Here is a 14,515-nt window from a genome sequence, read left to right as displayed (position 1 = left end):
ATAACGACTACTTCATGCATCTAGTATTCGACGTCGAAAAGTATAAATGCTCACAAAAGTGAATAATAATGCATTGTTCCCACTGGGCATTTGGAATTTAGGCATACGAACAATGTAATTTGTCCTGCCAAGAGTGCATGTGAATCAATGCTAGGAGTTCCAGTCCCATACTGATGCATTCATATTTTGGGAACAGCAAGGACATGATTTCTGCGAACGCATAAGGTAACATTTGCTATGGAGGTTAGCTGTTGGATACCGCGCGATCATCAACTACTTGGTCATAATAAAGCATAAAGAAATGTCATCCTTGATTTTTATCTGAAATTTAGGTGTAAATGTTTTCTTTGCCTCCACACGCAGATCCTTCTTTTAAATTATCAAAGCCGTTTTCATGTTGTGATTTCCTAACCACTACCGCGTAAATGGCTTCCGGCTGGCTGCAGGCGCCATCTTGGACATACGAAGCCTCTCTCTCATTTTGCATGTTTAGCTCTATATTTACGTCGTCCGGGACAAGATTCGTTTGCGGTGTGTTCACCAAACCATGCTCGCTTGTGAACTGTTCGTCTACATGCGGATTGGCGGCATCCTTAGTCTCCAGTCCAGTAAAATAGATTGTTACAGCGTAAAGGATTGGATTAAGGCTAGCGCTGAGTGGCATTATAAAAAGTACCGACCACGAATGCATGTTATTGGAGACTAAGTTCCCCGTATTATGCGACCACATTCCGATGAGTATCACGACTAGCCAGCAGACGACATTAATGATTGTCATTGGCGCCAATCTGATGCACAATTTCATTTCATCCGAATACTTGACTAAATTGTCACGATACTTTTTGATGGCACCGTATGTAATCCCAATCCAAATAACGACTACAATGATGGTGCAGATAAAATTTAAACCGAAGAAGAAAGTGGCAATGAAGTTCCAACTGGGAGTATGGTAAGGGTTAAAAACCGGAAGATAAAACTCCATCGAAGTTTCCGTTTGATTGGCTATGGATACAGAGTATCCAAATGGTTCGACAAAGTATGGAAGGCTAAAACAGACATCAGACAAGCCAAAATCATTATTGTCTTCTGGACCTGCTAAACTTATGAATATAATACTTAATATTGTACAGAAACACCAAACAAAGACCGAACTTCCGTGTGCTGATCTCGTATTTAGACGTCTTTTCTGAAGTGGCGCGAAAAGGCTCATGATGCGATCGATGCCTAATAGCAGTAACAAAATCAAGGATGCTTGAGAAGAAAGAAAAGCGAGAAAACCGGCAGCTCGACAAGTAGAACTAGATTGCCAAGTTCTGGAGATCGTTTGGTAGGCATCACCAACGGCAGCATCTTTCCCAGCGATAATGATTAAGTACAGACCCGTCAAAAAGTTCGCAGTCGCCAGGTTTGTAAGGAGAAAGCTTTGCACTTGCGGTATATTAGCACTGCTAAAGTACCTGAAGAAGACGTAGAGGGCGATGACCATGATGTTTTCGATTATAGCAGATAATCCAAGCAAGAATGTGATTGATTTAAAAGTTGTGGTTCCCAGTAAATGTCCGCATTCTGAGATGGAGTACGTGGCTTTTAGGTTTATACATGCGACAGGCTTTTCGACGTCGCAGCACATCATTGGATCATCCACGTAGCTGATGAAAAAATGTAATGAAAGAAGCATATTATGATAATTTTGAGAATTACGTTATTACAAACTACTTATTAACTTATGTTGAAATCCCAAAATCGATCTCATACATGGTCGAAAACTTATGAGCTGTTTTTATGTCACTTTTATAAGTGAGCTTTTTTATGTCACTTTATAATTGTTACTTTTTTTTTTTTTTTTTTTTTGTGTGTGCTTGTTATTTTGTCTCAACTTGATTATTGCAGACTTTTGCGTCACACACATGTTGTTCCTACAAAACGGAGCAACCAACAAGTTGCTTTCCTAGTCCGTGGGAGTGGTCTAGTTCGTAGACACATAATCTGATTTGATAATCTTATAATTTAGTCGCATTTAATGATGATACTTTGTTTCTGTTCTTTTCTTATTTGTCAAAAATCACTTGTAAATAAAACTGTTTTCTAAATACTCAAGGTACTTCAGTACTTAACACTTGGAATATGAAGCACAGTGCTATTGGGGTATTCCAGTTGAAATCCATAAACCTCATATGGAAGAATCTACCGGGGGTGTAGATTGCAACTGGAGTCACCCATTCAAGATACCCCTTTTAAAACTCACACTCCGTGTTTGGAGACTTAGGTCATAGGGGTGTATGAGATTAAAATGGGATACACCTTGGTCTAGGACGGACATTTTATAAATGAATTTAGAAGACCAGCAACGACACCACTTGCATTACATTCAAGATGTTAAATCTACATCATATGCAAAATTTGAGGAAAAAAGAAAGAGTCCGTTTTATTTAAGGGCCATTTGTCTATAACTGGTCTTTACATGTAGCCCTATGGAGAGAGTGCCCGTTGAGGGCGCTATAACTCCCATTTTAGGAACACAAATGTGATTTTAAAAAACGGACACGTGCGAATTTTCAAAAAATTTCAGAGTATGTAGTATGAACATGTAGAAATATAATCAAGTAGTTGCCCTACCTGCTCTTCTCCGAAAAAATAAAAAGTCCTATACCTCAATGATAATGAAACCTAGGTGGATAACCCACTTACTCACATTGTATTCAGATTGGGAAGTGAATCCAGATGGCTCTTTCTTAGATATGAGTTACGCTCAATTAGTGGATCACCTTTTACAATAACCCTGTGGTTTAAACAAATACAGTTGTAAACATAAATAAAATAATAATAATAATAATAATAATAATAATAATAATAATAATAATAATAATAATAATAATAATAATAATAATAATAATAATAATAATAATAATAACACTATCCCATTCTTAATACGTAGAATTTCCTTCTGATATCAAATACTTTTGATGTTGATCTTTCGAATTGAAGATTATACATTTCCCCAAAAAATTCCTTTGTGTGTGTGGGGGGGGGGTTATATCTTTAATACGAAAGGACAAATATTTCAAATAATAGACGACTTTTCCTCCCAGCTACAAACCGTTCAAGTTTGTACATATCATTAATATCAAAACTATCAATCTTTAATAAGTTGCCATAAACAATAACATTTGTATTATATCGAGAATTTACCAAAATAAAAATTATTTGATATCAGGACATTCCTCGTATTCAGAATGCAATTTGGTACGTCTGATGTGCTCTCATGTCCCACAAAAACAATGTTCAAACGTTGCTACATCGACTCATTAACGCACACAAAACCACAAAAAAATGAGAAAGACACAATTAATTTAGAGGGTTTGAACAAGATATAAAAACTGATGTAGGATGAAAGTGAAGAGGGTCAAATGCAACAACAGGGACAAAACGTGCAGTAGTTAAAATGACTGTCGTTTTATTACTTACAATGTGTCGAGGTTTTGTAAACCATTGAAAACGCCATCTTCAAATTCAATGTTTTTACTGTCCCATAACATTCTGAATTAATTAAAGAGAAGAGACTTAAAATGACATACAATTCCTATTGATGTAAGCCTTTTTCAGGTACTGAACAACATGCGCAGAAAGAACATTATAAAATACCCCAATGTATTATTTGTTTGTTTGTTTCTTAGTACAGGGGTTACACGTAAGGCTGAACCGAACCCGTCAATATCAAAATAAAAACTATAAATAGATAATAAACAGTAGTGTATGAAAGAGTTTTCTGACACATTCCTAAATGACTTTTCATTTGTATCGTTTAGTAACGTATCGGAACCTCCAGTGTCCCTTGAAGGACTGTTCCAGAACTGCAATATGCTATACTCATAGGCAGTGGCGGCGCCACGGGGGGGTGGGGGGGGGGGCATGGCAATCAGAACTCTTTCCCCCACCCCCACCCCTGTTGGCCCCCAGAAAAAACCCAAAATTACGAAAATTTCCACTTTTTACGGCAATTTTGCGCAAACTTTGTTGATTTTGCCCCCCCGAAATTCACTTTGCCCCCTAATGCCCCCGAAAAAAAAATCCTGGCGCCGCCACTGCTCATAGGCCTATATTGTCCACTACTATAGTATTCACATTAAGCAGGCCTAAATCTAGGAAAAACATGAATATTAATGATATATTTTAAACCACTTACAGTACTTTCAATGAAGTTAATTCCTCGAAGATATTATCGGGTAATATGTCAAACTTGACATTTGTCACATTCCTGAAACAAAGAATTGTAAAATACCGTAAAATCCCGTCTACAAGCATATAGTGTGCTTCTGATGAAAGCTATATTAATCCAGTCGCCATTATGGAGTTTGAGCAAATAAATTACGGATCCAAGCATATACAAACAAGTATTATTTTAAGACCGATCTATTGTATTGGTATATTAACGCTTGCTTCGAATTAATTAAGTTTTTATAAAAAAACACTATATATGCTTGTAGACGGGGTTTTACGGTAGTTATGTGTACAAACATGTTGACCCAAATTTACTTGTGTACTTGTGTAATGTTTGTTTGTGTGTATTGTATACCTCGACTGCTCACATTAGTTCCAGTTTTATCAATCGTTTATCAGTGGGAGGTGGTGGCTTGATGGATAGAGCGTCCGTCTGGTAATCGCCATGTCGTGGGTTCGAATCCCATGCCGGCATATTCTCTTGCTTTTTTCAAGTTGGGTTGTGTGCCGGTTGGGATTTGTGTTTATTTGTTATCTTGTTTAATTGTGTCACTTGGGGTTTATAAACTGCTCTTTCTTTCTTTTCAAATTTAGATATTATCGTATACTCATTTGTTATAACTACGGGCGTACCTAGATGTAGATTTACAACACCGGCAATATCGTTGATGATTGTAATTTTAAAATAAAAAAGTACATACTTATGACAAAAAAAAGTCTTGTGTTGCCAGTGTCCTGATGAAGGTCCAAGTTCTGCCCGAAAATTTGAGGTATATTAAGGTAAGTTTATGTTAGGATCATAATTAAAAAAAAAAAATTATGAAGGCAATACAACTTCCCAGGATGACATATTTATGTCACGTTTAAACAACTAGTATCAGGGGCGTAGCCAGCTTTTTTGGTCGGGGGAGGGGCAAAATAAAATTGTTGGGGTATAGACGGAAAAAAAACACAGATACATCATACAATACATACAAACTGTATGTCTTCGAGCTTCCAAAAAAGGCGTTATTGAGATGATGTGCGTGTGTATAACGCGCAAAAATTGGTATTTGACACTATTTTCAACCATTATCAGGATGGAAAGGGTTTTTATCTTTTTAATGTGCGTGCGTATTTGTATTTTAGCCCATGACCGGGCTGAATTTTTGGAGTAAAGTGCTCCTTGCCCCTTTTCTTTTGGTTTGCCCTCCTGATTTTCTCTTTCATTTTTTGTCAGAGTATATGAGATGCTGCCACTGCTGCTTGATAACAAAAGATGACGATGCACAGCGTTATCATCCCTATATCTTCGTGTCAAATATTGCCGTGATAGACGGCGAAACCTCTCGTTTTTCAACAGTTACGCATGGCGATTTTGTTCGAGATAGGCCGAGCGACTCAGGCTAAGCATACCATTTACACGATATGAGCTACGACATAGCCTGCCGCAGAGTTTCTATTCTACGATTTGCGCATGATCAGTAGCCCATATGGTGTTGCCATTACAAGAAAATTCGATTTGTTGTCAGGTAAACCCCAGGTTGTGTTTCCAATACACTAACTCGAAATGCAATACACTATATAATTAGCGAGGATTGCTGTTTGCTGTGGATATATTTTATTGCATTTTATCCGTAACGATTTTTAAATCAAAATTGTGATATATTCAACTGTTTGAGAATTACAATTATATAAAGGAACACGTGTAAGATCCAGGTGCTTTGTCTATAATACAATGTACATTATCGACGCACTATGCAACTTTCTTTATCTGCGTCAATAATAGAATATTGATTTCAATCGAATTGAATATATTATCTCTCCATTTTGAGTTTATACTCCACCACTGAGCGATCTAGCGATCGATTTCTAGCCAATCAGATAGGACTCCGTTTCTTGCGTTTGGTGAAATACCAATCGCCCGTCGCTCACCAACGGAGTATTAAGTTTATATTTATAATACTGTGTGTCGACACTGTGCGATGTTATCACGAATTTGCCTGCTGATAATTATTCTATTAAACTCACAAAAATGTCAACTGTTCCAGCCTGTCAAACGTCATCGACGGTATTTCAGTGATACCCGTATGGTCACCAATTAGCAAGTTCCTGTACAAAAGCATTAAATAAATTATGAAGAAACATGTTGGCCTGATAATTACTTAACAGCATTAACTTATTACAAAAAAGTGATTTTCCTGAATTCTGATGGTCCACGGGGTAATCCCAGAGCAGTGTTTTGTTATTAATTGCTGTATATCTAAGCAACGCTTCCCAATTGTCCACTGTTCAAACATTATTATGCTCTGAGAACCTTCCATCCTATACTCAATACACATTTTCAAAAACCAATTATTCTGGATATCTGCCCTCAAACTGAAATCTCTGCATCAGCTTGCAGTCCACGATCACCATGCATGAAGCGTATAGATATCGTAACACCGTTTAGCGACCCCACTTTTAAGCGGTTACAGAATGTAATCGAGAAAATTTTAACCAAAAATCACATTTTGACCAAAAATCAAATTTTTGACCAAAATCAGATTTTGACCAAAATATCGTTTTTGACCACAAACCATGTTTTTCACGTTTTTGACCCAAAATCACGTTTTTGACCCAAAATCACATTTTTGACCACAAATCAGATTCTCAAAGCATAATAATGATAAAATCGAATATATCCTTTCACAAGATATACAAAGATATTAGTCTCGCTGTGAGTTTTAAAGATGTGCTCGGCTATCACCTATTTATCGCACGATATCTTTTAAAACTCGCAGCTTGACCAATATCTTTGTGTATCATGTTCAATCCATCCATTTTTATATCAAACTTGGCTGGTATCACTTAAAAGCTTACACGTTCATCTTACAGCTTATAGAAAATATGACATTATGTGAATATGATCATGTTTTAACTTGTGGAAAATAGATAGAGTGAGTCTTACAGTTTTTTAAGTCTTTGCAGGGTTTTAAACACGCCTGGTTTCAGAAACTCATTTTCAACTTTAACTGTCCTGCAAATAAAGCACAACAGTAATGAGGTTTAAATATAAAATTGGTAAACAAGAAGTACGGATATTTTCTTTGATAAACTTAAAAAATACACTTTTAATACATTTGGGCAATATTTCCTATGTCCGTAAACGAAATGCCCATTTTGTGAATAACAAAAAGAAACACACCCGTTTAAACATCATGGAAAATAATTTAATAATATATTTACAATGCAAATATTAAACCTATTTCCCAGTCCCACTGTACGTGTGCATTTATCGGGAGTTTACCTAAACAACCTTCCCAATTTTTTGTGTAAAGGGTAAACTAGGTATTGTAGGTCGAAACAGCCACAAAAAAATCGATATTCATTATCTAAATCAATATATTATTCAAAAATAACACTTTGAAGTTTTGCACTAATTCATTCTAAAAATCATTTACTTTGAAAACTTGTTTGATTTATTGTTGTTGATACTTTTTTACAAAAGTTTTGTTGTTTCAGCCCTCTTTACAGCATAACTCAAGAACCACATAATCTACAAAAGTATAACTGCAAACTCGCCATGAAATGACCAATGCAATTTTTGCCAAAGCTCACTACTATTCGCAAGATGCTACCAAATCGCAACAGCTTAAAATAGTTGCTAACCTTAAAGGTCTCACTTAACATACATCAGTGAAAATCAAAAGTGCAGCTAGGCTTTTTTCCATATCACGGAATTTATGGGGCACATGTGTACGAGTGTAATATCTGTGCAAGCTTGTGTAATGATGTTAATTGTAAGATCAATATACTCCACACATTATGTAAATTTACACTTAAAACACAAACAACACAAAACAAAATTGAAAAATAAAATAGTCGATATATGGATATTCTTGATTACTTCAATCAGCACGATGCGACTTTTTTTTCCCACAGTCATATCAATTCAGCAGTGTACTTCGGTCATATTTATAAATGCGCTTTTATAAATACGCACGTGACCACCTCCACGCTGTCATAACAGCTAGTAGACAGTAAGTATCGAAGTGACCTTCTACATAGCAGTTGGTCTTTCTATACATTTAGATGCAAAGGCGGAACAACATGAAACTACTGTGCAGCAAAATTGTCTATTTTGTTCAACTTTGTGATTATATAGTAAACGTTTCCGTAGTTGAATAGTTTTTTTCCGTCGTCAAATACGGTACTTGTTTTTGATAACATATTACAAATTCGGAGTTGCAATTTGTGTAATGATTTTGCAATTCAATAGATACTTATATCTGATGATATTTATCTACCGAGTTCCTATCCTTTTCTGTATAGTGGTCAATGCATGGGTATTTTGTCACGCTTGGTGGCCTTGGTATGTCGTGCCCATGAGTCACGTGTGTATTTATAAAAGCGCATTTATAGATATAACCAAAGTATACTGTTCAGGGCAATATCCGCCGACAGATTAACGCTCAATGCGCTGTGCTCATAATTAAAGGGAAAAGATGTCGTTAAGAAATCGTTTTTATTTTAAGGGTATACGAGGTATTGTCGGTCGAAGCAGCAAAAAAAAAAAAGATTTTCATGATCTGAATCTGAAAAATAATACTTCATTCTACAAATCATATACTTTGTAACCTTGCTTAATTTACTGTTGTTAATGAGTTATATGTACGTTTTACAAAAGTGTTGTTGTTTCAGCACTCTTTACAACATAACTCAAGAACCACAGGACCTACAAAAGTATATCTGTGATATTTTAATTCTTCTACACGCTCGCTATGAATTGAGCAATGGCATTTTTGCTAAAGCTCACTACCATTCGCAAGATGCTGTGAACTACTTTTTTCTACTGCTTCGACCAACAATACATCGTATAAGTACAAAGACAGGATAGCAGTATGTCCTCTGCACTTACAACTCATGAGTTGTTGCTGGCAGGTCTGCTACACCTTCCATTGACCGTAGCCATCCTCGTTTACACTCGATATCAAGTCCATCCTCATCGTACATGCAACTGCAATCTACGGGACATTTACTTACATCTTTATCAACAGCGGAAAAAGGAAGAAAAGAAAAGCAAAACAAACAAACAAGACAATTATTTGGTTAAACATACCTAAGTGATTTCTCATTTAAAAACAAATTGTGATGATATTCATAGAATAGAGTGAAGGTACCGGTAGTGTACAATGTAGAATTTCAGCATACTAATGAATACTAGATTATTATAAACCATTCCTATAGTTTGTTCGGTTTATAATTGGCCAAAAAATTCGGAACATCGTGAATTGATAGAATGTTGTTCACGCAATTGGATGCAACACTTACACCGTTGCGCGTAGCATTAACAAATACAAATAAATTAATATTAATAAAAATGATAAAACCGAACACCCACCCAACAAAATAAATTAATGCATTAGTTGAATAAAGAAGTATAATAAAACGTGTACCCACCACACGTGACCTCGTCTTTTCCATCCGTACATGAATCCAAGCCATCACATATTTGATCTGTCCTAACGCAAACATCATCACATTGAAGCATCTCGGTACATTCAAATTGCTCTAAAAATAATACACAGCAACAAACCACATAATATAGTTTGGCCCTATTCGCTGTAGTAGTGATGTCATAATCGGATTAACTACTATAGCAATAATATAATTATTAATACAATTTTTGACTATATCGCCCTGTACTACAAGCAGGTTGCTCTTATCACCTGTGTATGTCTGGTCAAAGATACTAATCTTACAGGTGCGAGTGAACAGCATGATATGGTTCAATGCATATGTAACGCGTAATTGTATTCATCTATTGCTATGGTAGGCTTACGTCACTTCTACAGCGATATGTGCCATCATGGTGCTATCGGTACGATATGTACGATGTCTCTATCTACCATAGTCTATATATACCATATTTTGGATTTTCCTTACCACATTGCTGCTCGTCAGACATGTCTAAACAATCATCAATACCATTGCATCGTGCTGATTGGTCGACGCAATATCCATTCTCACATTGGAATGTACTATCGGTACAAAGTGGCGCTAGAAAGAGAAAGAGTTATTATACTTAATTACTGAACGAATTGATGGATGGATGAAACGAAGGAGAAGATGGCAAGTATGAGGAAGAATTTGTAAATACATTGTCTGTTTAACTCACAAGATGATTCATAATTTATGTCATTTTACAGTCAACCAGGCATACAAGTATAATATTCTAACATGGACCGCCACGATAAAGCAATTTAGTCGCCATCATGTATCAAGTTCTAAACGGGCTCACCAGCGAATATCTACAATCGTCAGGAATCGGTGGAATAGTATTTTGTAACCAAGATAAATGTGCTCATGTTGAATCGCCCGTTAAATCACTATACGTGTGGCGTACAAAGGATATGAGTTCCCTGATACAGCTGTTACAGAATGAATTCAAGAAAGTAATAAAACATGTTTTGATTGCTATCTTTGCTTTATACGTACCTTCAGAATCAAACTGCGACAGCTCAATACTAAATCCTTTATCGACAACAGTTCTATCTGATACGAATTCTATCAAGACGCGCTCTTCTTTTGATATGATCTGCTTCAGCTTCGTCCCACCTGTTAGAGCAGCGGTCACCGCGTTTGTCGAATCGTAAATTGTTAGAAAATCAAAGCCTCTGTCTAGAGTTATATCTTGAATACCAATGATTATGCTATAAGTGAAAGTTATGTAAATTGTGAGTAACGACTTAAATGCGGCCTAGATTGGGAAAAAATACTTAATGAGTAAGAGTTGCCATCTATCTGAAATGCGTATTAACGTTTTACGAGTGCACGTCTGTAAATAGGAATCCCGATACTCTCCGGGTACAAAAAGAGTGTTTCACTTAAAAGAACATTAACAGGTTACTCAAAGAAATTATATCAGAAACTCTTATAAAACACTGCCGTGAGATGTAAGGTATGTATAGGTGATCGATATAGAAGAGTTCATGTAAAATTCCATTGATCTCCATGGTGTTGCAGAAGATGTAAGGTTTGAAGTGCTGAGAAGCTCTTAATTCCAGAAAATGAAGACGTACCACCTTTCCCGGGAGTAAGGTGTCGGTTAAAACTTCCAGAAGATAGGGGTTTGAAGCCCAGCATAAATTATTATTTTAGCTCTTACAAAATTATTTTAGTTGATTTAGAGTTCAAGCTTGTGATTTGCAGTCATATTTAGCAACACACAAATCACATTGTTATTGTTTTATCCAAAAATCAATAATATTATGACGTTATATAACCGAAATTTTCCATATTCGTGGGGGGGTATTCACAACATTATGACGTCATACTGATCTAAAATGTGGAGCATGTTGGTACTTATTTGATATCGCTTGGTAAAGGAGACAAACTAATATCCTTTGATTAAAAAAAAAACAAAAACAAAAAACAGGATATGGGATTTATTATAAAAGATCCACAGTGATATTGTCCACGTGGTATAGAGACAGACAAGCGACATGATATACAGACAGACTCACAAACAGAGACATAGACACCAGCACGTACTTTGACATAACATTTATCAAGTTTATTGTTACCTATATGTATTCTTGGCTTGTACATTCCATCGACATAATCTATCATTGTCATATTTTATATTTGGGTATCCGGGGGACCGCAACCATATGATTTCTTGGTTCGCCGAAATATTAATCGACACAGGGTTTACGCTACACGTATCTGTAAAAGAATAAACATTACTGACATACAACTCTCACGGTTATTATCAGTGACAATGCCAGGGACAGACATTGTAGACATTTCACCCCTAATATTGGGTCCACTATACCCCGGTCATACGGTCAGAATATTAAATAAATAACAACAAAAAAGGTAAGATTATTAAAGTGTAGGGTAAGAACTGGTTATCGCCCTGACAATCACCCAATAGAAAATTATTCAAATCCTTTATGACTTCATACTAAGTTTACATGTCTTTTAAAAGCTTGGACATCTTCAACCGATTATAGTACTTTCGACCCGTACTCACCCACACCCCTTATTGACATTAACCCACACCAAACACATTTTGGTCTACATATACTAGTAATTTGGGCACTTCTAATTTTGCTCATTACATATTGCAAATGCTGAATAAGTTATAACCTCTCTCAATCAATGACCCTCTAGCTTACTGAAAAATATTGCACACGGGCACTGCTTTCCGAGTTTTTTCCTAAATGGTCTACTGTTATGACTGAGATTTTAGAATAGCTGTTATAGTTGATGCGCTTTATGCATAGTTGATTTTATAGATATTACATGAATAAAGTACACCTTTTAAAGCAAAGAATCTTTTGCTCATTACATATTGCAAATGCTGTATTAAAATTAAAGTACATCACACTTTACTATAATATGCAGAAGTATAATAAACATTAAGCTAAGACACGTACATTTAAACTAAAACAAGATCATCACACTCAGCCCAACCTCTATCTACCACCACACCCATCACAAAGAGGCACAATCTCACATGCAATATACATTTCGAATATTATAAATTATAATTTTGCTCATTATGTTTATTACAAACCATGTATTGATATCAAAGTACAGTTACATATGGCATGCATTGCAATTACATGCAGAGAAACCAAAAGACTTCTAATGAAAAATATTATAAAGAAAGGTATTAGTGGATAATTAAATCTGGTCAACCAGAAAAACTCACATTTTGGTCAGATGGAATCACCGACGTTTCGGCCAAAACCTTTGGCCTTCAGCTGGGTGGATGATTTAGGGTCATCCGAGGTCAATCGATGAGGAAGTTGCTTGATGACCCGATCCCAACCATGTGACAGATTCACTCTAACGCCCCCGCTCCTGTTGAGTGACGGTTGTTCGGCTCGTACCCACACTGCTTCTTTGACTACTCTTTATCACAGGGCCGATACCATCATCACAAAGGACTCTGATAAGATCAATGAGCACCAACACTTGCGCCACGCCTTGAAAACGTGTGGTTACAAAGACTGGGCAATTGACAAGGCCCTAAATCGTGGTGAGAAAGACGCTAAACCAGCCAGCGAACCCACCGCGTCTTCTGGTACCAAGACTTTTGTCACCATCCCCTACCATGGGGATGTTTCAGAGAAATTAAAGAGGATCTACCGCGATCACGGCATCACTACACACTTCAAGCCAACCAATACCCTGCGGCAGTCGCTAGTACACCCAAAGGACAAACAGCCCAAGGGCCGTTTAAGTGGTGTTGTGTATGGTGTCCAGTGCGCTGAAGATCAGGGGTGCCAAGAACATTACATTGGTGAAACCGGCCAACCACTGCAGAGTCGCATGTCCCAACATAGACGCGCCAGTTCAAGTGGCAACGATTCAGCTGTCTACAAACACCTTAAGGGCAGTGGTCACAGTTTTGACACTGACGACGTTGTCATTTTGGATCGTGAACCCCGTTGGTACGAACGGGGAGTCAAAGAAGCAGTGTGGGTACGAGCCGAACAACCGTCACTCAACAGGAGCGGGGGCGTTAGAGTGAATCTGTCACATGGTTGGGATCGGGTCATCAAGCAACTTCCTCATCGATTGACCTCGGATGACCCTAAATCATCCACCCAGCTGAAGGCCAAAGGTTTTGGCCGAAACGTCGGTGATTCCATCTGACCAAAATGTGAGTTTTTCTGGTTGACCAGATTTAATTATCCACTAATTGATCAAATCCCAGATGACTGAAAGTATACACAGTGTTATAAAGAAAGGTAGCTAGTTAAGTATGTTCATAAACAAGCTGACATTGACTTAAAGACGAAGATAAAAATATACAGTAATTTATAAACAGCACTACAAGCATGATAAACTATTGAAGATCTCATTCATGCTGATATATAGGGGGAAAGAAAATGCTGGTATTAAGTGTTATAAATTCAAGAGATCTTGCTGAAAGAAAGGCAACTAATTAGAAGCAAATATCAAATGCAATTAATAATCGATGAATAAATGTGAAATTGCAATAGATTTAATAAGTGTAGTAACTGATGTAATAGAGGAGGAATGTTAAGTAAAGAGGCAAAGTAAAGTAAAATAACGTAAAGTAAATTAAAGTAAAGTAAAGTAAAGTAAAGTAAAGTAAAGTAAAGTAAAGTAAAGTAAAGTAAAGTAAAGTAAAGTAAAGTAATACATGTAAAGACACAGGGACCACGAAAATGTTACAAATGATAAAATATTGGTTAATTAAGTAATTGAATAAATGTCGTGCATGTTTAGTATAATGTCAAGTGGCAACTTATTCAGATATTTTATAATCGAGGATTGGATTATACTCGAGTTA

At 36.5% G+C, this 14,515-nt stretch overlaps 1 protein-coding gene across 1 annotated transcript; it reads right to left on the bottom strand.

The window, feature by feature from the left end:
- Positions 1-26: 26 nt before the first annotated feature.
- On the bottom strand, positions 27-12,843 carry LOC140143897 (uncharacterized). Its single transcript, XM_072165726.1, has 11 exons — positions 11,766-12,843; positions 10,678-10,892; positions 10,126-10,239; positions 9,640-9,750; positions 9,098-9,224; positions 7,148-7,216; positions 6,229-6,309; positions 4,184-4,255; positions 3,466-3,537; positions 2,693-2,779; positions 27-1,649 (listed from the first exon to the last, which is right to left on the bottom strand). The coding sequence occupies exons 3-11, from the start codon at positions 10,145-10,147 to the stop codon at positions 329-331; spliced, it is 1,962 nt and encodes a 653-aa protein (XP_072021827.1). The 5' UTR covers positions 10,148-10,239; positions 10,678-10,892; positions 11,766-12,843; the 3' UTR covers positions 27-328.
- Positions 12,844-14,515: the final 1,672 nt, after the last annotated feature.

This window comes from Amphiura filiformis, unplaced genomic scaffold, assembly GCF_039555335.1.
Source record: "Amphiura filiformis unplaced genomic scaffold, Afil_fr2py scaffold_32, whole genome shotgun sequence".
In the NCBI taxonomy this organism is placed as follows: Eukaryota; Metazoa; Echinodermata; class Ophiuroidea; order Amphilepidida; family Amphiuridae; genus Amphiura; species Amphiura filiformis.
Note: the sequence above shows the minus strand (reverse complement) of the source record. Positions and strands in the feature narration are given on the sequence as shown.